Raw genomic sequence first — 26,276 nt, 5'->3', positions numbered from 1 at the left:
CTGGGCACCCAGGAACTGCGGAAGTTTAGGTAACACCATAGGAATACATATAAATACCGGCTATGGGCGGAAATGTTGGCACCTACGACACCTGCCCAATTGTTGTAACCGCGTTTTACATTACGACTGGGTCAGGGACTCAAAATCAGTTCTCATATGGTCACCAATGAAGGCAGCCGACAATTTTTGTTTTTGTAGTGGCGGAGAGGCAGCAGGGTGAGAGGGGGACACTTAAAGCAGACCTGAACTCAGAACTCCTCTATGCTCTAAAGATACAAAACAACATAATAACCTTTAAACAAAAAACATGTATTTGTTACAGCTGATACCAATCCTAAACTAAATCTGCACAGTATCTACTTCCTGATTCATGGAAGCAGACATATTGTTTACAGCCTGTGCTTTCAAATGGGCTTATCTGCTAATCTGCCATAGGAGGTCATGTGACACAGGGGAGGATCAAATTACAACTTGTGATTAGACACAAATGAGGGGGAATAAGACAGGCTAAACTCTCTGAATACATACAGGGTGCATTTCTCTATGTTTTCCTTCTGTCCTGTGCAAGAGTTCAGGTCCACTTTAAGGTTAGGCATGCGGAGGGAGGTGATTAAGGTTAGGTGTGGTGGAAGAATAGTTAAGGTCAGGTCTTCGGGGGCAGTCTGGTTAAGGTTAGACATTGAAGGTGGTTAGGTTTAGGTATCGGAGGGGGGTGATAAGGGTTAGGCATAGGTAGAAAGAGTGTTCTGTGTGAGAATAGGGCTAGGTTTAGCTGTAGTGAAATTACCGATATTTTACAATCATAATTGCACTGCAAAAGAGTAGAATATTGGTAAATTCCGATATTCCGGAGAAAAGCGCTTTTACGTGTTATTGTATTATGACCTCTGCCCAGAAAGCCTGAGTCCTCAACTTCAAGAATCAAGTGAAAATGCCCTTTAAGCAAAATGTCCAAATCCTTTGAGCCAGAGTGCGAGGAATGCACTGTCACAACACTGCCCATTTCCCTGCAACACACTCTCCTCCCATATGCATTAACAGGAGGTAAGTTTAGGGGCTGGTGCACTGTACCCCCTACTGCAGACGTCCAGACTACACCTAGAAACCCCTGCATAGTAACCCAGAATGTAATGGCCAACACTGCATTATAACCATGCTCCCTGCTGCTGTTATAAATAGGAGAGGAAAGTTAGCCATACCAAAGCTACAGAACTCAAATAAGGTTACTAAAGTCAGACCTCCATAGTTTGTGTCTCCAACATGACTTTGAATAATGTCCCACTCCCAGGATATAATTTACAAAGGCCGCCCCTTTTATTTTAGCTGACATGAATTTAGGTCTGCTTTAATGTAGCTTTTTCTAAAAAGAACCATCATTTAGTCAGTTGCAATGTCCCAATAGTGTTCATCTTTATGAAGACATGTCATACTGACTGCAAAAAATGGGGAAATCTAAGAGCAAACAGAACTACAAATATAAATGTCATACTAAGCATTTCTTACATTCCTTTCAATTAATAATGATTCAACAGATGAATGATTCAACAGGTAAAAAAAAAAAAAGAAAGAAAGAAAGAAAACTTTTAAGTACAATGGTGTCAGTTTTGCTAGGTTGACCTAATAGAAAAATGCATAGTCTTTCTCTAGCAGTTGCCTGGACATGTCAGCTAACATTAGTCCTGAAAAAGGAATATTCAACGTAAATCAAACACCATGCGGATAAGAAATATGCTCTGAGCTATTTCGGAATACATAGAAAAAAACCTCTCAAGCCTTGCCTAAAGCATTAGATTCCTACAGCACGCTCAAGTGTATCCCATTTACAAGCAAAATGTTCATTCTTCAGACAAAATCTAAACTGTGACTGTCAATGTTCTGCACTATGCAAGTGTGCGGCATAAATTTTATGTTATGAATTAAAAATAAAAGTTATAACAAGCATGACACTAGCCAGTACTGCTCCTCGCTTTTGCCATCTGCTATTGCTGTGAAGACAGTGTGGGAAATTTAGATTTGTGAGGGTTGACAGTACTATAGGTGTTGTAATTATTGATTAACCAGTTACTCTAAACTTTAGCCAATAAATCTAGCTCTGCTAAATTTACCTGAGGATACGGGTACTTTTCATACCTTGTAATGTAAGGTCAGCTACACAAAAATTCCAAATACGAATGATAGGAATGCATTTTTGTGACTTCAGAGGACGTAGGTCAAGGGTTAGAATCAGGGGTTAAACTGAGGTAAAGATAAAGGTGTAGGAGCTTAAGGGCCCTTTTCCACTAGCAATCGCTAGCGTTCACGCTGAAGGCTAGCGATTGCTGAATCGCAATTACCGCCGATTCCCCGACGTTCGCGGCCGCGATTTTGCTATACTATGCACTGCATAGCAAAATCGCGGCAAAAGTCGCTCCGCGGCGCGATCGCGATCAAGTAAAAAACGTATCGCGGTAGTGGAAATTACCTACCGCGATTACTATGTTAAAAAGCAAACCGTATAGCGGTTTGCGTTTTTGCGATTCAGCCAGCGCAAAAGGTTTAGCATAAGTCATTTTAAGGTTAAAGATTACATTATTTTGTGCTCATTTATTTTATTTACCGTATTTTCCGGCGTACAAGACGACCCCTCAGCTTTTCCAGTTAAAATAGAGTTTGGGATATACTCGCCATATAAGACTACCCCTCTTCCAACGCACCAAATAAAAAAAAAAAATCATATACTGGTGCTGTGTATGAATAGTACTGGTGCTGTACTGTATGTGGTACTCAGTATATAACAGTATACAGCCGATTGACTGGTTGGATTGGTCAACTCTCTCTCTCCCTAAGCGGATGGGTCAGCACTCCCTGTTTATCAGAGTGGTATGGAAGAATAGATTGTGCTGTGCCCATAAAACACGCCTCTTTCACCCGTCTGGCCTGCCCTTGTATCCTATTTACCTCCTTCTCTGCCTCTTAGATCTCGTACATGTGTGCCTGTGCTGCTTCACTATAGCCTTAGCAGCGAGATCTGACGACCCTGATTTTTCAGAAGATTTCCCAGGATTAAAAAGTAGTCGTACACGCCAGAATATACCTACACATTATATATACATATATATATACAGTGGCTTGCAAAAGTATTCGATTTCCACATTTTGTCATATTACTGCCACAAACATGAATCGATTTTATTGGAATTCCACGTGAAAGACCAATACAAAGTGGTGTACACGTGAGAAGTGGAACGAAAATCATACATGATTCCAAACAGTTTTTACAAATAAATAACTGCAAAGTGGGGTGTGCGTAATTATTCAGCCCCCTTTGGTCTGAGTGCAGTCAGTTGCCCATAGACATTGCCTGATGAGTGCTAATGACTAAATAGAGTGCACCTGTGTGTACTCGAATGTCAGTACAAATACAGCTGCTCTGTGACGGCCTCAGAGGTTGTCTAAGAGAATATTGGGAGCAACAACACCACGAAGTCCAAAGAACACACCAGACAGGTCAGGGATAAAGTTATTGAGATATTTAAATCAGGCTTAGGCTACAAAAAGATTTCCAAAGCCTTCAACATCACACAAAGCACTGTTCAAGTGATCATTCAGAAATGGAAGGACGATGGCACAATTGTAAACCTACCAAGACAAGGCCGTCCACCTAAACTCACAGGCCGAACAAGGAGAGCGCTGATCAGAAATGCAGTCAAGAGGCCCATGGTGACTCTGGACGAGCTGCAGAGATCTACAGCTCAGGTGGGGGAATCTGTCCATGGGACAACTATTAGTCGTGCACTGCACAAAGTTGGCTTTTATGGAAGAGTGGCAAGAAGAAAGCCATTGTTAACAGAAAAGCAGCATAAGAAGTCCCGTTTGCAGTTTGCCACAAGCCATGTGGGGGACACAGCAAGCATGTGGAGGAAGGTGCTCTGGTCAGATAAGACCAAAATGGAACTTTTTGGCCAAGATGCATAACGCTATGTGTGCCGGAAAACTAACACTGCACATTACTCTGAACCCGTCCCCCCCCCTCCACTGTAAAATATGGTGGTGGCAGCATCATGGTCTGGGCGTGCTTCTCTTCAGCAGGGACAGGGAAACTGGTCAGAGTTGATGGGAAGATGGATGGAGCCAAATACAGGGCAATCTTGGAAGAAAACCTCTCAGAGTCTGCAAAAGACTTGAGACTGGGGCTGAGGTTCACCTTCCAGCAGGACAACAACCCTAAACATAAAGCCAGAGCAACAATAGAATGGTTTAAAACAAAACATATCTGTGTTACAATGGCCCAGTCAAAGTCCAGATCCTAAATCCAATCGAGAATCTGTGGCAAGATCTGAAAATTGCTGTTCACAAACGCTGTCCATCTAATCTGACTGAGCTGGAGCTGTTTTGCAAAGAAGAATGGGCAGATTTCAGTCTGTAGATGTGCAAAGCTGGTAGAGACATACCCTAAAAGACTGGCAGCTGTGATTGCAGCAAAAGGTGGTTCTACAAAGTATTGACTCAGGGGGCCAAATAATTACGCACACACCACTTTGCAGTTATTTATTTGTAAAAATTGTTTGGAATCATGTATAATTTTCGTTCCACTTCTCATGTGTACACCACTTTGTATTGGTCTGTAACGTGGAATTCCAATAAAATTGATTCATGTTTGTGGCAGTAATGTGACAAAATGTGGAAACCTTTAAGGGGGCCGAATACTTTTGCAAGCCACTGTATGTATGTGTGTATATATATATATATATACATATATATATATATATATATAGATAGATAGATAGATAGATAGATAGATATATACACACATTTTTTTTTGGGGGGGGGGGGTGTTAATAAGTTAGTTGATGCTATAGTTTGTATAAGTTTGCATATCCAAAACAGCTGAACCAATGTTACCAGACCAAATATGATTGTGTCAATGTGTCAAATACAGCATACTGTGCAATGTACACAGTCACATAATGCTCCAGTATACAGCCAAAAACTCTTACTGTTCTATGCTTAGTATTTTAAAACAGAAGATATTTGCAATAATTCAGTTTTAAGTGAACAAAAAAGATCTCACATGATGCATCACTGCTGAATATGCAAATAATCTCTTTATGTTCTTAAAAGTCAGACATACTTTGATAAATGCTGGTATATAGTGTACCTATAACCAGTGTTCTTGTTCCTCATCAGTGTATGGCATGGATAGATTTTACTTTATGAGACAGGGCTTGGACCGCATAGTATATTATCCAGGGAGCTAATGGTGAACTAGAACCACTAGGAATAAATAAAGGGCTCAAGGAGTCGAAAAACTCATCTTACTAGAAATGCTTTGCTTACTAATGCTTTGCATTTCCTGTTTGGGCTCTATAAACTCTACCTAAGACTGCTTAAAGAAGAACTACAGTGAAAATAATGTAATAAAAAAGTACTTAATTTTTACAATAATTGCTTCGGGGCTGTTTTGCTGGTGCTGTTTTGCTTCTGCAGGTACAGGGAAGCTTCAGCGTATGCAAGGTACCATGAATTCTCTTCAGTAGCAGGAGATATTGGTTGAAAATATGATGCATCACAAACCTGAGGCTTGAGTAACATTGGACCTTTCAACAGGACAATGATCCCAAACATACCTCCAAGTCCACTAGAGCAAGGTTGCAGATTAAAGGCTGAAACATTTTGGAGTGGCCATCGCAGTCACCAGACTTAAATCCGATTGAGAACCTCTGGTGGGACTTAAAGAAAGCAGTTGCAGTGCGCAAGCCTAAGAATGTGACTGAACTGGAGGCTTTTGCCCATGAAGAATGGGCTAAGATACCCGTAGATCGCTGCAAGACCCTTGTGTCAAGCTATGCTTCACATTTAAAAGCTGTTATAACTGGAAAAGGATGTTGTACTAAGTACTAAGAATGAATGTCACTTGGGGGTTGAATAAAACTGATAATGATGTGAGCACAGAAAAGACATTTGTGGTTAGTTCATTATAAATGTTATGTTATATTTGTCTGACTTACAAGTGCCTCTTTGATTTAATTGTAAACAAGATGACTGAAATGATCAAAATCAATGTCAAACTGGCCAAAGCACTCAATTTCAGTGGGGGTTGAATAATTTTGAACACAACTGTACGTTTAACCCAGAGCACAGAGATAAACTGATGACTATATTTTTCATTTTTCTCTTTGATGCTTCATTCCTCATATATCCTCCTGCCTTGCTGATTCACTCACAATTAGAAGCAGTAGCCAATTCTTGCACTGCCCCAACCCTTTTGTATAAACAATGATTTCTCAAACTTCTAAAGGCATTCATTGTTTAAAATCTAAAACAGTGTGTTGGATACAGGTCAAGACATAATTTTTTAAATTTGCAAAAGGCAACATGGCAGCCCCCAATACACCAGGACTCATACTGCAGCTCTAACCAATAAGATTTAGGCATGTAATACATGGCAGGGATGAGATCAGCTGAAATAAATGTTAGTTCAGGTTTGGTTCTGCGTTCACGTAAAGAATGATGTAAGCTGTGAATGCAGTGCTTTGTATGTTTGGTTCCATTTTAAATACCAGGAAGCTCTTAGCAAGATTAGGCTTGTGACGATACCCTAAAGAGATGATCATGGCTTGAGAAATGAACTTTGTGTGCAGATGTTGATCATGTCTTGACACAGTCACGTAATAAATGACTGGGTATGAATTGCAATCAACAAATTTATTCACATCTCTTTGTTTATATAACATCCATCTCTTCTGCAATACACATTCATTTTGTAATTTAATATTTCCGTAAAGCCCATGTGAAGTTGCAAGAAACAAGCAAACCTTTTTATTCAGCGTTAGCAAAAGCAGTGAAGAGCAGGGCATAAGACTTGACATATCCTGAAGAATTCCTTTGAACCTCTGGGCATGTATCTGACTTGTAGTCACAGTGAGTGTAGTGTGAAGATGTTGCCAGCTTGCATTCGTATCCTGATTCCATAATCTCCAAGGGGTGAGCCTAATGAAGCTACCAATGATCCTCATTTAGAGCAGCCCGAGTGTAACTCCAGTGATAGCTGCCTATACAGCTTTCATTGTGGTCAACGACAAATCAAATAGCCTATTATAAAATATAACTCTTTTCATTAGATCCTAAAGTGAAAACTGCTGAAGAGTTTTATGAAGAGATATGTACGGTAATTAAAATATTTTGGTGTAGTGGTGGTTTTCTTTCCTATTTCATAGTTTGTGTAAACTGATAAGGATTCATAGAGTGCCACGGGATGACTATCTCCCTGCACCTCTTAAGAGAATATCCAGACAGTACCATAAGCCCTCCTACTCAGTTGCCCTTCTTTTTGAGGACATAGACATGGGAAAAAGCCCACTGACTGTACCTCAACATTGGGACAAGGGGCTTAGCAAAGGTCAGAAAGTTTGCAGTACTCATCCTTCACTGGCGAAAGCCATTTTTTTATGACTTGGGAGGCAGAGCTACTGGGCCTGCTTATCGCTGTTCTAAACCAGGTTTCCTGATTCAGAAACCCAGATAATACTGAGCTGAAGTACTTCAGAAGCATTACTTGCGGGGAGTGTCATGGAGCTACGTTCCACGTCCCGCTTCACATGACTCTGATACTTGCGCCTTACAGCTTGGACGCATCTGATTCGTGTGAAGTGGAACACAGTTTCGTGATTCTCTCCACAAATGTTGTTGCTGAAGTGCTTCAGACAGCATTTTTCAGGTTTCCGCATAAGAAAACCTGGTTATGAACAGCAACACTATTTACTAATGCACAGATTTCCAAGTTCTCTAGTGGGGAACTCATAAGTGACCTGGTCTGGATTTTATTTGAATGATCTGTTATGGTGATTAAAGATTGCAGTTCTCACCCTGTCAAAATGAAATAAAGTGGGGGTTGATATCACATTACTATTTTAGCAAATGGAGTTGGAGTTTCATGTTAGGAGCTACAGAGGGGACCTTTTTTAAAGATACATCCAGACTGTCTGGGTTTTACTGGGGAAAAAGGAAACAGACAAAAAGTGTATACATTCTATATCTGCATTTAAAGAAGGCTTGGATGCTTTTCTTGCACTGGAGGACATCCATGGCTATAGTTACTAGGTGATTCCCAACTGTGTTAATCCATGGATTTTATCTGATTGCCACCTGGAGTAGGGTAGTAATTTCTCTTCCCTGTTAGGACCAATGGGTACAAGCCTTGTAAAGGTTCTTAGCATTTCTCTGGATCAATTGAGAAAAGTGTGTATACAGGCTAGTGTTGTACCATATTTTCTATTTGAATTCCAAGGCTGGATGCCTTTTTTTCAACCCAACAAACTATGTTACTATGTAAAACTTGCTATGTTTGCTGCATGCAACTAAACCAATTAGCAATCTTCTCAGCAACCCTAGCTACGAGCTAAAGTGACACAGGTAAAGCAATAAATCCTAACCAATAACAGGAATTTTTTCAATTAACCTAGACCAGGTTTGGTGACTTAGTCATGACATCCTCATTCCCCAGTAGAGTTGCTTGGAGATCTATAGAGATGTCTTAATAAACCAAGCCCATTAGTTGGCCCTCCTAATACAATCAATAATGAAGATCAAGTTTCATACATCTGATCTGACTCCAGTAAAGTTGATGTGCACAGGAGAAAATGTTACCGTTCCTTCCGCAAACTACATAGCGTGCATTTCAGAATCAGCGCAACCCATGTTACCCGTGTAAGCTCTCCCTGCACGTGGCAACTTTACTGGAGTTTACTGAATATGGCCTCTGGTCTGAAGGGAACCTCAATGGAGTATATTGCTGCAGATGGCTTCAGTCTACATTATGCTGCACCATTCGGAATGGAATCTCAATGACCAGCCACAGGAAAGGCTATCAGTGGCCAATGGTTGAAAACAGGTAATTGCATATATTTTACCATTAATAGGATTAGTGAGTTAAGTAATTAATCGGGTTAATGAATTTACTAATAGCCCTAACAACTCTGTTTTGATCATTGTGATACAGCAGCTCTTCACCACCTACTGACTTTATTGGTCAATAACAACCCTCCTTCCCTGCAGGGTATGGTAATGCTTTTCACCCCTACTGGTGGTTAAAATATCCATTTCCTCCAGCCACATTGATTGCAATCACTTTCCTTTCCTTTATCCTGATCTATTTACCTGTCAGCACTGCAGTAGTTAAGGGTGAGATAACATGATGCAGGGATAGAATTCAGGATTAGTGACCTTTCTTCAACAAGCTCCTCAAGCAAATGTAAACTAGCTCTGGCATTCCCTAGACCTCATAAGTCATTACACTAGCCGCAGAACAACCAGGTGTTTTTCCACAAACAATGTTAACATGCCACAAATTCAAAGGAAATTATAATTAGAACAAACCACTCTGCTGTAATGGAGATTGGTAGATATACCAGAGCTCTTTTCTTGGCCAGTTTAAAGGGCTTTCATCAATCTCTTATGTTTGTCATCACTGAAGAGAGAGTAATAAAGCTGTTCATTTGAAAAGATACATAGCAAGTAGTTATTGCCTAAATGGTTCACTAAACATAAAGCAGGAACATACAAGCAGGGAGTAGGTAAGGGCTTTCATTTTAACATGCTCAGTCACTAGATATTTTTAAGTGAATAACGCTACAAATATATATCAGAGTTCTGCAAAATTATTTTTCTATTTGTAGTTCAATCCTATTAAAATATACATTTTAATTTTAATTTTGCAGCCAGCTATAAAAAAATCTAAACTGTGTACCTAGCTTAAAGTGGATCTGAGATGAAAAACTAACTATGACAAGTAACTTGTCTATATATCTTATCTAAAGTTTAGATAGTTTACACAGCAAATCTAGCTGCAAACAGCTTCAACAGTTTATGATTATTTATTCCAGTGATACAACGAGGGTAGCCATGTTCTGTTTGTCACATTACACATAGGCAAGCTGATAGCATCTGCAGCCCTCAGCTCAATCCCCTCTCCTCCTCCCCTCTGCCTCTGAAATCTCTGGCTTGTAACCTCCTCCTCCTGCCCAGACTGAGCTCCCATAAGCCCTTGCTACATGAGTCTGAGAATGCCAAGGCACTCTGAAGCTGTGAGCGAGGCTTGTTTAGTTTATAGGAAATTAGAGTATTAAAACAAAACAAAAAAAGTATTTGGCTTTAGGAATGCCCTATAAACTATATGAAAGGAACACAATTATGGAATGAGTAATAGTTTATTTCGGATCTACTTTAATTCACTGGCAGCAAACGTGGTCTGTCAAGGTCCGTACCCACTACGCGATTTTTGAGATGACCGGCGGTTTTTTTTAGCGACCGCTTCCGTGATCTTGTGACATGGTTACAGACGCGTACGCAAATGACACTTAGCGACGTGCAGCGATAATGACGGTCAAGGCAGATAGGATCTTTAACTACTTTGGCTTCCTGGACGTACTAGCTACGCCCAGGAGGCCATGTGCGCGTCCGCGCACTCCCGCGGCCGATCGCGCGCGTGCACGCGCGCTCCCGGCCGCGGATCGTTAGCCCACGAATCAGTGTATCGGGCTATGGTGCCCGATCACTGATTCCTCTCCCCCGCAGAAAAAGCGACAGCTTCTCTCAGAAGCTCCGCTTTTTCTGGCTGTTGCGTCTCCCGTGCGTCCCTCTAAGCGTATGCTACGCTTAGAGTGACGTCATGTAAACAAACTCATGGCCGCCATTTTGTGGCCAAAAAGTAATACTACATCTGAAATTAAAAAAAAATAAAAATTAACACACATTTACATTATAAACACATTGTTTACCTCCCACCCTCCCAAAACTACCCAAATAAAATGTTTAATATAAAAAAAACAAAACCATTACAATAAAAAAACACACAAACATGTAAATATTTACCTAAGGGTCTAAACTTTTTAAATATCAATGTAAAGATGAAATATTTCTATATTTTTTTTTATTCTAAACTTGTAAATAGTGATAGATGCAAAACGGAAAAAATGCACCTTTATTTCCAAATAAAATATTGTCGCCATACATCGTTATAGGGACATAATTTTAACGGTGTAATAAACGGGACATATGGGCAAATACAATACGTGAGTTTTAATTATGGAGGCATGTATTATTTTAAAACTATAATGACTGAAAACTGAGAAATAATGCATTTTTTCCGTTTTTTTCTTATTCTTCCTGTTAAAATGCATTTACAGTAAAGTGGCTCTTAGCAAAATGTACCCCCCAAAGAAAGCCTAATTGGCGGCGGAAAAAACAAGATATAGATCAGTTCATTGTGATAAGTAGTGATAAAGTTATAGGCTAATTAATGGGAGGTGAACATTGCTCGGATGCATAAAGTGAAAACGACTGAAGGCTGAAGTGGTTAAGATCCGACGCCTCCCATGCAAAGTACTGTAATCACTTGAACTCACGTTCGTGCCTGTTTCATGCCTTCGCATGATGTCCCGTATACCATCGACCAGGAAGATGCACTTGTCGTCATGGGACGTTGCTGGGATTCATCTTCCTGGGTCGCGAGGTGAGTATGCAGCATTAGGGACCTTGTCAAATAACTTTGTTTTACATGCGAGCAAGCTGAAATAAGACTTACCATTAACCTCTGCAATGAATACAGATTAACTGAAGGGATTGCCTTTTTTCAGCAACAGTGGAGTTTCAACCGGAGCATAGTTTCAACAGCAGCATAGGTGTAACTGCTGAGGGAGCAACCCCTGCTACAGCCAGTGTGGGGGACCCACTTGCTTCCCTCCAATACAGGGGTCTCATGTGGCCACACCTGTCATGGATGGAGGTAATAATGTTGGTAACAATGTTAAGGGGGTGTCATGGTGATCACACTTGTTATGTGACTCCTGGCAGATTGGTACCCAGGCTGTGGTGGTTGTAGTATGAGAAGAGGGAAGGGTATGAGAACGTAAAGAAGACTCATCAAAGTTTTTCTGAGGGACCTATGATTTGTAATGACACCCCTACATGCCGGTATGTAATACGCATAATCTGCCATTTCTTCATATTACTGTAACTTTGTATATTGCTGTAACACAAGCTATACAATTCTGACCTGACCAGAATGTGTGGGAAGTTACGCAAACCTTAGTGCACTGTTCTCTCCTCAACCTGCCTGCCAGAAGCCATTATCCTGTGAACTGTGTCTCGTCCCTCCTACCCTCATCATAGCAGTAAACATGTCTATAGCACTAGCCTCTAGGGTAGCAGCAGGTTTGTATAGCATCTTGGCCCCAACTATCATGTGAGAAATTGAGTCCCAATCCCTGCACGCAACAGTAATTATAAGTGTGTTGCGTATTATAGCAGACACATCCCACTTAGCACTTCCCGTTAGGAGTACTTGTGTCATTATCTTCAGCAGAAAGAAAGCTCTAAACTGCAATCACTATAAGTCTTGCAATGTATGGATTCAAATTCAGAACTCAGCCCACAGCAGGGAAAAAAATGTTTAGTATGTTTTGGGACTTACAGGGTCCAACATTTGTACATTAACAGGAAAGAGGATGAAATTATCAATGAACTGTGCAAGTTATAGTGTGATATAACTGAAGCTTGCACCAAGGTTTATTGTGTTGGAGTAAAGGTGTTGAACAACAATATTTGCACCTATACTGTTCTCCGTGCTGTTAAACAACTTTAAAATGATTTAAGGTTGTGGCTGTCTTCCATATAGCCCTGACTTTACTACCTTGAATTACTGTCTGGTCCACCTAAATATGCTGTAAAATGTGATTCATTTTCCAAAGACAAAATGTGAAAGAAACAGGGCATGTGTGACAGAGAGATGAACGACAAATATATATATATTTTTCTGAGGGTTTGAGTGAACAATGGACTAAGTGCACTGAAAAGCAGATGCATTACATTGAAAAATTATGTATCTGTACATTCTCTACTGTAATTCTAATATTTTTTTTTAGAAACAAATTAAGGATAATTATTGAATTACTGTTGTTTATAGCTGATCTTATAAGAATTGGCTTTTTCTCAAAGACAGTAAGGTGAACCTGTTTTTGTCTGTTTTTCCTTTATGCGTGGTTCTCATTAGTCTCCATAAAGACAGTTCACGCTGTACTTATCACATTTTCAATCATGTTTAGATTGTTCCCTAACCAGTCTGCAGTCACAAACCCACTTCACTTTTTGGGAGGGGGTAAATACTGTTTTAACCTACGCAGTGGACTGTTCACATTGAAGACCACCCAGGAGGTTGAAACATTTGCTTTGTCAATCTTTGAAAAGCACAATTACAGAACAATTATATCTAACCATTGTATTTTGTCAGACACTTGGCAAAGCTACTTGCATGTAAAAGCATCTACCGCCATGGATCATCTGCTTCCAGTATCAGTCATAGTTATATCGTCCATATGTATAGGAACAACTTTATATGTTATAACTGATTTAAAAAGTTACATTCTGGAGTTCAACTTCTGGTACCAATGAAGCACCCCAAACATTCAATGGCAACTGGATGTGATAAGTCCCTACTACTACTAGTCCTCTCTATGCAATACCTGGTTTAAGCTTTGTATGGAGAAAATCAGCCAAGCATTACTGGGAACGGAAATAAGGCACCACTCCAGACACTGAACTGTCAAGAGATTTGCATGAAAATAACTTAGATGCCTTTGGCTCACTCATGTTGAACAGTGGACTCCTAGGTCATTAAATGATGGAGTTATTTTTAACAGACTTAAGGCAGTAGGCCACACATCTATTGTTACTCTGGAAACAGAGAATGTTTTGTAGGGTGACTGAAAAGAGGCTGATGTCTCACTTTGAACATTAACCAATGAGAGCCACAGGAGCCTGCTATGACTTTTAGCCCTTACTCTGATATTCTGCCGTGGCACAAATGTAGTGGGCGATCCCTGGTACTATAGTGGGACAAAACAGTCACTAATAATTGGAAAATCTCCTTCTATGACAATTAGTGCTACCATAAACTACAAGCACTTGTTGTCACTCCTAAGTTCATTTCTACACAGCCTTATAGTTTCATGCAAGTTGCCGCAATTGTCTGACACTTGACTGGACATGGTAGCTTTTTTTGCTGACCACATTATCACCCAGTTCTAAATACAGGCTATAGCAAGCAATCAGTTCCCATTTATTCTTTGAGAACCTGGTAGCTTGCTCCACTCTGTATATTCACAAAAGCCAAGTAGCACAATGTGCATTACCCTAACAATGAGATCACTACATAGTTGGTGCAATTAATGGTAAAACTGGCATGCTCTTGGCAATTTTAACACCATTCTGTGAATATGTTCCAATATGAGTTGAAACACTTACCTCAGAGTTAAAAGTACATAAACAAAGGTTTTTATTTGTCACTCCATGTCTTTTACTTCTTCAGGTTTTATGCCCAAAGACTGATACTCAACAGGTGCCTCTGTGACTTAGTAACTCATATTGTTGCCACTTTTGGTTGCCCCCATAACCCACACCTCAAGTTTCTCTAGTCATTAGTACTGTAGTTGGTTTATCCTGCTCCCAGTTCCCCATCCACAGATGTTATGTTGCAATTGAGCAACCACCCAACGTTAGTAGTACTCGTATTAGTGTACTCTCCAAAGGTTTCCTTATAATCTTGGAAGGCTCCTGCCCTTTGTGTTGTTTTGTACCCTCTCTGAGGTACCTGCTGTTGTCACATTTCTACAGCTTGCTACTAGTGAAGATCTTGATGTTCTTTGATGTTGGTTATGCCTTAATCTTAAATTGAGTTTCTGTTGGCAGTGGATTGTTATCTGTAAACCACAGCCTCAATCTAGTCTTGCCAAACATCAACACCTGTCTTCACCATGTTCCCTAGAAAACCAGTTATCACTGAAGGTTTGCCTCTTACATGAGCTATACTTTACCTGCTGGTGAGCTAAACTTTACCTACTGGTGTCCATTAACAACTTTGACACAGGTAAGTATATCCTAGCTGCATGCACATTACTAATTATTCAGTGTAGAAGTCAACACGTGGCAATTTGTTTTATGGTGTTACCGTTACAATAGATCATGTATGCCTAACTCATTGGACTTAAAGGACAACTCCAGGGGAAAAAGTAAACAGTTAAAATCTGACAGAACTGACAGGTTTTGGACTACTCAATCTCCTCATGGGGGATTCTCAGGGTTTTCTATTTTTTTTTAAAGCATTCTTGCACTGCTGTTGCAAGTCTAACTGTCAAAATAGATTGCAAGCAAGTAGGGCGGCTGGCTGGTATCTTCTTATCTTGCTAGTTAAACTCCCGTTCAGTTTCGCTGATGTGAACCTACCATTTCAATATAATTAAATTGCAATAGAAATGCAATTATATTGTCTGACGCCGCACACCACAATGCCCCAGAGTCAAAGTAGCCTAAACCTCTTCCAGATGGTGGTAATTGAAATCTACACCCTGTTTGTGTCCTGTTATTCCTGCCAGGGCATAGATTTCACTCGTTCCCACCACTGTACACGTTGCGGCACTCACTCGCTTTGCTGTCATGCAGACAGCAGAATTTCTGTGTACCGGGCAGGAGACAGTTTCATTGGCTCCTGGCCCCGTGATTGCTGTGAGCCAATCACATTTCTTAAAAGGGCATGGGCGGCTCTGGCCTTAAAGGCCTTTTACCTTCACCACATTGTTTTGCCATGCTCACTGCAGTGCAGTATTATTGTCCAGTGCACTTAAAATGGAATAAATGACAAAATGTTTCAAACCATTAAAGTCTTGATGAAACAGACATCTAAGTGAAAGGATATATATAAACGTCTGCGGTCACTGTCCATTCTCTCTTAAATTGCCTGCAGTTAAGAGGTTTCTCTGGTCCTCTCACCTCTGTAATAAGGGATGAAAGGACAGACTTGCACTAATGCTGCCTGACTGCCTGTATCGCCTTAATCATAAAACAAAACCAATAATTTCCCTCTCACACAATTGCTATGGGAATGGGAATAATTGGTGGTTATTGCTTTTTTTTCTCCAAATGGGAACTTTTGGTAACATGAAACAAATTCCTTTCATGTTTGTCTATGGAATTGTAAATCTTTAAGCTGAGGCTGGTGTGGAGCCGTTTGCTGTTAATCAGATTAAGAGGGGGGTTTAGAGGGAGCAAATCTTTGCTTGACTTACAATATCTACAACTCTACGGAAGTTACTGCTATGGGAAATTTTGATTAGTATCTGAATCTGTGAATAGATATGGCCATCAAAGAAGATCACTATGGGGCCGTTTTAGAGATATTCGTAGTGTCTAAACAGTCCTTTTGACATTTTATACGTGTTCTTAGAAAATTGCTGGCACTTTTTGACGCATTTTTTGATGTAATGAAAACAAAATGTGTTTTGGGATTTAAGAAAACAACAAAAAGTAAATAAAGAGCCAGCAGAACATGGGAGAATTAATATGGTGACCAGATTGCCTGCCTTCGGTTCTCAGATTGACTTTAAAAACAAACCAAATCTTTGTGACATCCCAACAAAGGGGATGCCAACAGCTTTTAGTGCAATGTCAACACTCTATAGCCAGTTCAAACAGCCATGCCAAGCCCTGAGAGAAGAAAAGGCAGATATGCGAGGCCATGTTATGGGCAGCAGCTGTGGGAGCTTTCATCAAAACTCATACTGCCCCAAACCATTGTTCCTCGGTCATTAAATATAAAAATGATATCAGCTCACTTGATTCATATTTAAATGCTACCCTGCCTTCATTAATATGATCCATCAACACATTGGTATAAATTGGACACAGAGCAGATGTCCAAGATATCTCCAGGCTGAGCAGCGATTTTCCTTAGTGCAGGTCAGCCAAATGGGGTTTAATGTCTAAAATGCTTTGCATCTACAGTACGGAAAACTTCTGCAATACGTGAGAAAGATCGCCATCTATGCCAAATTGATTTAACACAACCAGATGCATTATCTTTATCAGTGTACAGGCTAGCTTCTAGTAGCTAATTACCTCACTAAAAAACAAGGCTGAGAAGCAAAAGCCATCAGTACTGTAAGGCCCTGTTCACATTACGACAGATGGTGTGTTCCTGGCGTATTCTGCACAGATCCGCCACCGCACACCACTTGGGTTTCTCTGCTGCCGCTTCTGCGGGGAACAAGCGTCACGGTAAAAGCATACTGCTGGGGCTCCCCATTGCACTGGAACAAATCGCATCCAGCCGCGGGTACCTCCAGTTGTCTTCCGGAAGTCCAGATGCGGCTTCCTGTTAGCGCTAAAGGGAATCAGATGCATGCTTTGAGAATCTGCAGCATGCATCAGGTTCTTTTCTAGGGTTGCATCGAATTGCGAATGAAAATTCGTATTTAATGGAAACTACTAAATTGACTTGGATTGGTTTCAGTTCGGATGCGATGGGATTATTGCATCGCAGCTAGTGGAAATGGGCCCTAACAGTGTACAGTTGTTTCATGGGCCACATGTGCTTGGGACTGCAGTACAGATTTATTTTTCTCCTCAGCTAGTTGGCCTGGTATTTGAAGTAGACAGTGGAGCCAGCAAGTATACACTTTACATAGTGACATGCCCAGTTTGCTAAGACTTACGTCACTTCACTTAATTTTTCTTTTTTTTCTCTCTTTTCTTGCAAACACTTGTATTTATTTAATAAGGAGAATTCTGTTTTCTTTACACTGCTATTGATCAGACAGGGCTGGGATTACGGTAATAATGAGGAGTGTTCTCATAATAATGAGGGGTGTTCTCAGTATTGAGTCTCTCTTCCACCTTTAAAAAGGGTCTTTTCTTCAGACCCTACAATTTCACAAGGTGTGGGATCCTTGAATTTGCAAAGATCTCTCCAGGGGGCTCAAACTCAATTGGACCTATAATGCCTACACCCCTTACTTGGGGCGCTGATCTATTACTCATGTTGCATATTACTCATTATATCTTGTGTGCTGTCATTATGAATCATTTTAATTTGAGCAGGCACTCTCTTAGAATGTAATAACCATTGATTATATTTCACTGTATTTTCTAATATTGTTATTATTTGTATGCTGTTGTATTTCAATATATATTTTCTGTGCAGCGCATGTTGGGTTTGTAGAGTGTTTGTACTAATTTTCTATGAAAAAATGTACACTTTGGAGTTGATTTATTAAAGAGACACTGAAGCGAAAAAAAATATATGATATAGTGAATTGGTTGTGTACTATGAATAATTACTAGAAGATTAGCAGCAAAGAAAATATCCTCATATTTTTATTTTCCGGTATATAGTGTTTTTCCTAACATTGCATCATTCTCTAATATGTGCAGATTACACAACACTCAGCATTCAAAATGATTCTTTCAGAGCAGTCTGAACTAATGACCTCTCCTCTGGCAGAGAAAAAGTAATTAGTTCACTTACAGTTGAGGTAATAAAAGTCAGATAACAGCCCTCTCCACGACTTTGAAAGTTGTAGAGATTAATGGCTTTTTTGCACAGAGATAACAACTAGAGTTTCTTAACTCTTCCTGTACTGGAAACAATTAAACTGATATATCTGATCTTAATGTTTTATTTCTTAGCTGTACTACACATACAAATCATAATATCATAATTTTTTTTCACTTCAGTGTCTCTTTAAGCTGCACTGCTAAAGCAGCACAAGATTAATGGCACCAATGCCTGCTAAATACAGCGCTACGCGCTAAACACGGTAGTGCAGCATAACGTGCGCTCCTAAATAATGCATGCTCCCTTTAATCTATGGCCGCTCCTACTGCAATATGTAATTGCCCAAAATGCTGCCTGTCATGCAGCATATACCACGTCGGGGCTTTCTGTAAGCCTGCCTGAACAGCCTTTGCTGCCAATAGCAGAGCTGCACGAGCATCCTGGCTGTTCTGGATTGGGCAATGGTCTTGTGTGCATAAAGTGACAGTAACATTGTCCAATCCAGAACAGCCAGGGTGCTAGTGCAGCGTTGCTATTGGCAGCAAAGGCTGTTCAGGCAGGCTTACAGAAAGTTCCTACGTGGTATATGCTGCATGACAGGCAGCATTTTGGGCCAATCACATCCTGCGGTAGGAGCGGCCATAGATTAAAAGGAATGCATGTTATTTAGAAGTGCACACTATGCGCTGTATTTGACGGGCGTTGGTGTAATTAACCTTGCGCTGCTTTAGCAGCAAAGCCTAATGAAATAACCCCTTTGTGTCTAATAAAAGTTTTTGAAACTAAAAAGGGTCTTTTCTTTATTTAGGCTTGGTAGTGTGACTACAATCACATACCAGGCAATCAAGTATAGTCCACACTATTATCTGGACCTATGTAACAAATGCAGCCAAGACATGTCATCTTAGAGTCTAAACGTGTGCTTTCTAAACAGTCAAACAATATACAGCATACATTTACACTGAGGCTGTCACAAAAGGGTTAAATTTGTATCATATCCCCCTCTAACAACCTGATCAAATGACAAAGATAAAGTGCTGTTAGTTATTGAAAACCAGCTGGATGTGAACATGTGTTCAGCAGCATGACAGCTACAAAGAGGCTGACATAAGCCAATGTCTTGCAGGCCTTGTGTTAGGTCAGCAGGCCGCATGGACACACAGCTGTTCCCCATCTTGCACAGATGCACGATGTTACTGTACTTATGTTTCTCCAGATGTACTTTATGAAGCAAAAAAGAGATAAGTCTACAGTGCAAATCTTTCCATGCAATATGGAAAGGAAAAAAATAAAATCAACTTACCCGCCCGCCTTTCTCTGGATAGCATTTGCAGCCCCCGCTACAATCTCGTCCTGCACATGGCCCCTGATAGTTCTTCTTTCCTCCCTGAGAAAAGGAAAACATAAATATGAGATCATTTATGGCTCCTACAAACCTTGAATAAATAGATTACCAGCTACATTAATAACTGTTTCTCTTCACTACGACAGTGATGTCCTCATCTGTAATCACCCCTGACAAGTGTTTGGTAACATATGACAGAAGGATATATAGAATTCAGCCTCCCAAGCTGTGCAGTTTGCGGAATGTTTACTCCTTCTTAACATATATACAGATGTATGACCTCTGTACAAAGATCATCCGCTAATCTTAAAAAGCATTTGATACAATTCCAGCTTTTCCGCAGCTGGCTTCGGGGTGAATAGTATAAAACTGGAGTAAAACAGTGGGAATGTTTCACATAGAGCTGCGATTTAACAGGTGGGCCTTGTAATTTGTATAAAAAAAGCCTAATACAAGCATTCAGCACTTGGTTTACCAGTGGGAGGTCCAGAAACAATTTTCTATGGCATTATTATCTATTTCACAGTTGGAATTTGGTACCACAAGCATACAGAATGGAGGCAATGATGCAATCACGAAGGCCCCGCAGACCACAGTTTTAATGTCAATGGATTATTCCAGTGGAGGATTTTATTAGTTGCTTTTGGCCTACCCCACTTTTAACTTAAAGGGAACTCCACCAAGTTTCATTGGGCCAAGTAATGTGTAATAATACCTTTTTTTTTTAAATGTACTGTTCTTTAAAAGGACAAAATCTGTTGATGTTCATAAAAATTTCCATCTAGTCAGCTGTCTGACAAATTTACACCAAACTTTTTGTACATAACTAACAGCTCCACAAACAATGGAATGGCCAAGTTCTGCTTTGAAGAAGCTCGAGGCAGAGCCTCAATACTAAGGTGGGATGAGGAAAGACCTTTTTGGGGGGTTAACCTTTAAGGTAGTAGACGAGAAAAAAATAAAGTATTTACAATCATTAACAAAATTTGTGCAACTGATGGGATACTCTTATTTAATAAATTATGGCTCTTCAAAGTGACTCTGTAATTTAATTTTAAAGCAATTTAAAGTATATCTGTGTTCAGAAAAAACACATAAATTACAGCCAGCAATATAAGATGGTGTGACCTTTATAGTCTCTGTTCTTGTTCTGTGGCCATGCAGATCTTTAAAATTAATATAGCAATATTGAAATGTTGCTATTCCCATTTGCTCCAGGCACTTACATGACAAAACCTTCATGTTTTTTTGTATTGATACGTGTTAGGAGAACAAGAGGCGTGGTTAGTTTCCCCACAGACATGAAGCTTGGGTCTCTATGATAACTGCCGTCTTACAGTAAAGCTTCATACCAGTTTGCTTTAAGGTAAACTTATGCTACAGATAGGGTCTTCCCCTGCAGGGAACGTGTTTATAAACCTATTCTAATAAGCTAATTTAGGCTGAAAATTCTGTACCCCTTCTGGAATGCTGGTCCTCTAGCTATAGTATTTAAGTACTTCAACTGAAACAAGCATACAGCTCAGGAAAGTTGTAACATTTGAATTTTATACTTGTTCTAGATGAGTAACAGTGGTCAAAACATCATCCGTGTTACAGCCAGGAAACTAGAGTCTTGGATGAAATTCAGTAATGTTGGCTTCTCCCATGCATAGGCATTACTTGGATCCCCAAAGATCTGTGGCACCAATCTGAGTTTAGTGGTGCAAAAAAATTGTGTACTAAGACCTGGTGAGGAGTAAGTATTCTTAAAGGGATACTGTAGGGGGGTCAGGGGAAAATGAGTTGAACTTACCCGGGGCTTCTAACGGTCCCCCGCAGACATCCTGTGTTGGCGCAGGCACTCACCGATGCTCCGCCCCCGCCTCCGGTTCACTTCTGGAATTTCAGACTTTAAAGTCTGAAAACCACTGCGCCTGCGTTGCCGTGTCCTCGATCCCGCTGATGTCATCAAGAGCGCACAGCGCAGGCCCAGTATGGTCTGTGTCTGCGCAGTACACTCCTGGTGACATCAACGGGAGCGAGGACACGGGCGTGCAGGCGCAGTGGTTTTCAGACTTTAAAGTCAGAAATTCCAGAAGTGAACTGAAGGCGGGGCCGGAGCATCGGGGAGTGGCTGCGCCAACACAGGATGTCTGCGGGGGACCATTAGAAGCCCCGAGTAAGTTCAGCTCATTTTCCCCCGACCCCCCTACAGTATCCCTTTAACTAATGGGTCTACTTTAAGAATATGAAGGTATAAGTCTCTAATCTAAGCCTTAAAGTGGAACTGAACTGAGAAAACGGCAATCCCTTCAGTTTACCCCTATACTTTGGAAGGATTAATAGTGAGCCTTATTTTAGCCTGCTTACATGTAAACAAACAACATGTGTACGCAAAACACAGTTAATCAACATAGTTCCCAACAGAGACTATGATATGAGAGTGTTCACGTTTACTAACAATCATTGGATTACACCAGGGACCTTATTCAATTAACTTTTTATCCTGAGTTTTCTCCTAGGATATCATTTTTCATCTTTTCTTTAAAATAGTATTTTCTTGCTTGCTGGTGGTTTAAGGTGTGCAATTATCACCTAGGAGAAAAAGTGAATTGAATATGGGCTCAGGTGTGGAAAATTAGTAACAAACTCCTACGGTATTCAGATCATTACTAATGGAGTGAGATGGAAATGTTCTAAACAGTCCATATTCCACAACAACAACAACAGAGATTCCAGCAGGCAGGAAGAGAAATGCAATTTTCAGCTTTTACTAGTTCTAGCAATTCATATGTGGCTACAAATAAAAAAGGTATTTTTTTGAACAACATTAAATCACAAAAAGCCTTATAGAGCACTGATGATATATCTCAGTAGTAATTTGAAATTAAAGTGAAAATTCACTGTAGCCCCCTGTAATCTTTGTCACACATCACACTCATTCAACGAGTCTTAAGTATAAAAAGGATAGCAAAAAATTAATTTTTTTTCGCATCCACATTTGCTTAAAGCTTCACTTTTTCCCCAAATATTGAGTATAAGAATGAGAGTTAAATACGGAGTTTTACTATGGGCAAGAACAAATGTTTCCTTTTCCCAAAATGGTCTATTTCAGATAATTTTATTGGAGTAGTAAGCAAGCTGACATACATAACCAAGCAAGAGATTGCCAGATGTTACATGCTAGTTAAAAAACAAAAGGAACAAAGGTGATATATTATACTGTAGCAGTGGTGGGAAAATGAATACACAATTTGAAGAGCCAGTAGGAAGTTTGTAGGTGTGAAGCCTGGTACAAACTTTCAATTATAATTGTTGACCACTTTTGCCACCTTCATGTAGTATGAGGGTTTCCCTACACAATCTGCTCAATTTTGATTGGCCAATTTTACCACTTTCATGTAGTATGAGACCCTACCTACTCAAAATCTTGGTTATCATACTACACAGAGGTGGCATAATAGGCCAGTGATTGGCCTATCAAAATTAGCTGTGGCAATGAAGATGGCAGCCTGAATATTGCTGGCGACTACAGGTGTTCTTGCCTGCAGGGTAGCAAAGCTCCTATCATTATACGGGGGGGGGGGGGGGTGTCTGAGGAACGATGTATAACGCATGATGCAGCAGCTTCCTATGGACAGGGTTTGTGGGGAGATCAATGCACTCAGTGGTCATTTGGGGGTCACTTAGGTAGCATTGGGCGAGTGCTGTTCAAGCTCTAGATACTCGCTAGATTACTTACTGAGGTGGTCGCTCTCTGCCGCCCCACACACTGTAGTGTGTGTACGTAACTTTACTCATTTACCACAATTTTCATACGCCATGCCCATTATGCCTTATATGTCATAAGGAAAACCCACTCCTTCTATAGCAGTGTTTCCCCACCCTAACATGTGCAGTTGATGGGCCTTGAGGACAGGGTTGGGAAACACTGCTTTATAGAAGGATAGTGCCACACCAAAGCAACAGCTTTTGCCACTTTTGGATTAGACACGAGGAACAGGTGTAGGGGAAAGCATTATCACTAGCCTGACCATAGCATTCAGGCTGCATTTCTGTCCTATTCTTATGTACTTCTGGGGTTTGAAAGTGCACATAAAAACGCATACAAAAATGTATACAAAAACAATAAGCATTTACATTATAGTGCCTTTTATAGTAGAAGTAGGGCAGGCCCTTATAATAGAGGAGCTGAGGCTGTGATAGTCTGACATAAGAATGGAAGCACCCTTGTCTTGTCATGTCTTGCTGTTTCTGTGCCTTTAGGCACCTAAGATTACTAGCCAGATTCAGGATGATGTATTGCACGCATTCTTTTATTTTTCCTTAAGGGAAATAATACACATTTCACTATACAAGAAATAGATACTGTTTCACTATCACAACTAGAAAGACACGTTGCTAATTTTAATGGCAATGCTAATGGCATTCCAAAATATGAGATGAGGTAAGAATTCAGAGCAGGAAGATAATGGTTTACACTGTAGACGTTTTCGAAGTGGCTACAAAAGCAGTGAACAATGGTTCCACCACTGTACTTCCCTTCCACTAATCCTGCCTTGTCAGCTGTATTATGAACAATGCAGGGAGCCAAATGACATCTGTACTGTCACTGGCTAGTACTGTGAGTGCAGACACACGAAATCTGTAATTGCTCAATGTCATATTAAATGTGAAAGTTCCAGTTATGTTCTCCTTATTCTAGGTTCATCAGGAACTGGGCAATGCATATACTACTAATGGACACCGGGGGCCTGGTTACTTTGTGCAGCACTGGACATTAGACACTGGGGAATGTCTATAGCAATAGACATTAGGGACTGCGGAATGCACAGAACACGTAATGATGGGTGCTGGGGAATTTATATACAACTGGACACCAGGGGGCTGGTTACTTTGTGCAGCACTGGACATTATACACTGGGAAATGTCTATAGCACTGGACATTAGGGACTGGGGAAGCCACAGAACACTGAATGATGGATGCTGGGGAATTTATATACAACTAGACACCTTGGGCCAGGGTACTTTGTGCAGCACTGGACATTAGATACCGGGGAATGTCTATAGCACTGGACATTAGGGACTGGGGAAAGTACAGAACACTGAATAATAAGTACTTGGGAATTTATATACTACTGTACACTAGAGACTGAAGGATTTATGTACCTCTGGACTGTAGAGACTGGGGGATGTATATACCAATATACCAGTGGAACACTGGGCACTGGAAAAGGTATATACCACCCAACAGTAGGGACCGAGGAACATGTATACCAATAAACACCAGGGATTAGGGAACCTATTTACCACAAGGCAATTGCACTGGGGAATAAATAGTATATACCAATGGACACCAGAACTGGGAAATGTATATACCACTTTACACCAGGAGTGCGGCGATGTATATGCCACTGGAAACCAGAGACTGAAGAATGTACATACCACTGGACACCAGGGACATGGAAATGTACAGTATATACCACTGGACAACAGGGACTGAAGACTGTATAATGTATAAAACACTGAACAGCACAGACTGGGGAATGTATATACCATTGGACACCAGAGACTGGGGAATATATATACCATTGGACACCAGAGACTGGGGAATGTATATACCATTGTACACCAGAGACTGGGCAATGTATATACCACGGGACAACATGGACTTGGAAATGTATATACCAAAGGACAGCACGGGCTGGGAAATGTATATACCACAGGTCACTAGAGAATGGGGAATGTATGTACCATTGGACAATGGGGGGCATAAATAGTAATGAACATCAGAGGATATATATATATATATATATATATATATATATATATATATATATATATATACCAGGGACTGGGGAACAAATACTCCTGAACAGCATGGACTGTGGAATGTATATACCACACGACACTAGGGAAATGGGCCATGTATGTACCACTGGACAGTGGGGGTCGTTATATGAAAGTGGATATCAGAGGACTGAGGAATATATATACCACTGTACACCAGGGACTGGGGAACAAATACACCCCTGAACAGCATGGACTGAGGCATGTATATTCCACTGGACACCAGAGACTGGGGAATGTATATACAATTGTACACAAGGGGCTGAGAAACTAACATAGCACTGGCCATTAGGGTCTGAGTAAAGAAATACACCACTGGGCACCAGGGATTTAGGAATGAGTGAGGAATAGGGAATATATATGCCAGTAGACTACAGGAAACTATGTGTGCCACTGAACTTCATGTACCAGAGACGTGGAGATTGAGTACTGTATGTGCAAACAGGATGTATGCAGTAGTTTCAACACCTCATACTGGTCATGTGGTAGTGCAGAACATAAATACCCTTCCATATTCCCTTGTTAATGTCAACATTCCACATTGAGAAGCAAACAGACTTGTCATAGACAGTATTCTATCACATTATATTAAAGCATGGATAAACAGCTTCAGACATCAAAATGGGCAGCATGCCCTAACATCTTACAGAATCTCTTTGTATGTCTGACATACAAAGAAAAAAAGAAAGAGATTAAAAGCTGTGTATAGTGCAAATATTCTTCTGAATATTTTCAAATC

General features: G+C 40.4%; 1 protein-coding gene across 5 annotated transcripts in view; it reads right to left on the bottom strand.

The window, feature by feature from the left end:
* COL4A6 (collagen type IV alpha 6 chain) overlaps positions 1–26,276 on the bottom strand; it is a 422,653-nt gene that overhangs the window by 259,814 nt on the left and 136,563 nt on the right. For all 5 annotated transcript variants that reach the window (XM_068251142.1, XM_068251140.1, XM_068251144.1 and 2 more), the window contains one exon: positions 19,664–19,747. In XM_068251142.1, coding sequence (XP_068107243.1) covers positions 19,664–19,747 — 84 coding nt within the window. The remainder of the gene's footprint in view (positions 1–19,663; positions 19,748–26,276) is intronic.

This window comes from Hyperolius riggenbachi, chromosome 8, assembly GCF_040937935.1.
Source record: "Hyperolius riggenbachi isolate aHypRig1 chromosome 8, aHypRig1.pri, whole genome shotgun sequence".
In the NCBI taxonomy this organism is placed as follows: Eukaryota; Metazoa; Chordata; class Amphibia; order Anura; family Hyperoliidae; genus Hyperolius; species Hyperolius riggenbachi.
This window is presented reverse-complemented; position numbering and strand designations above follow the sequence as displayed.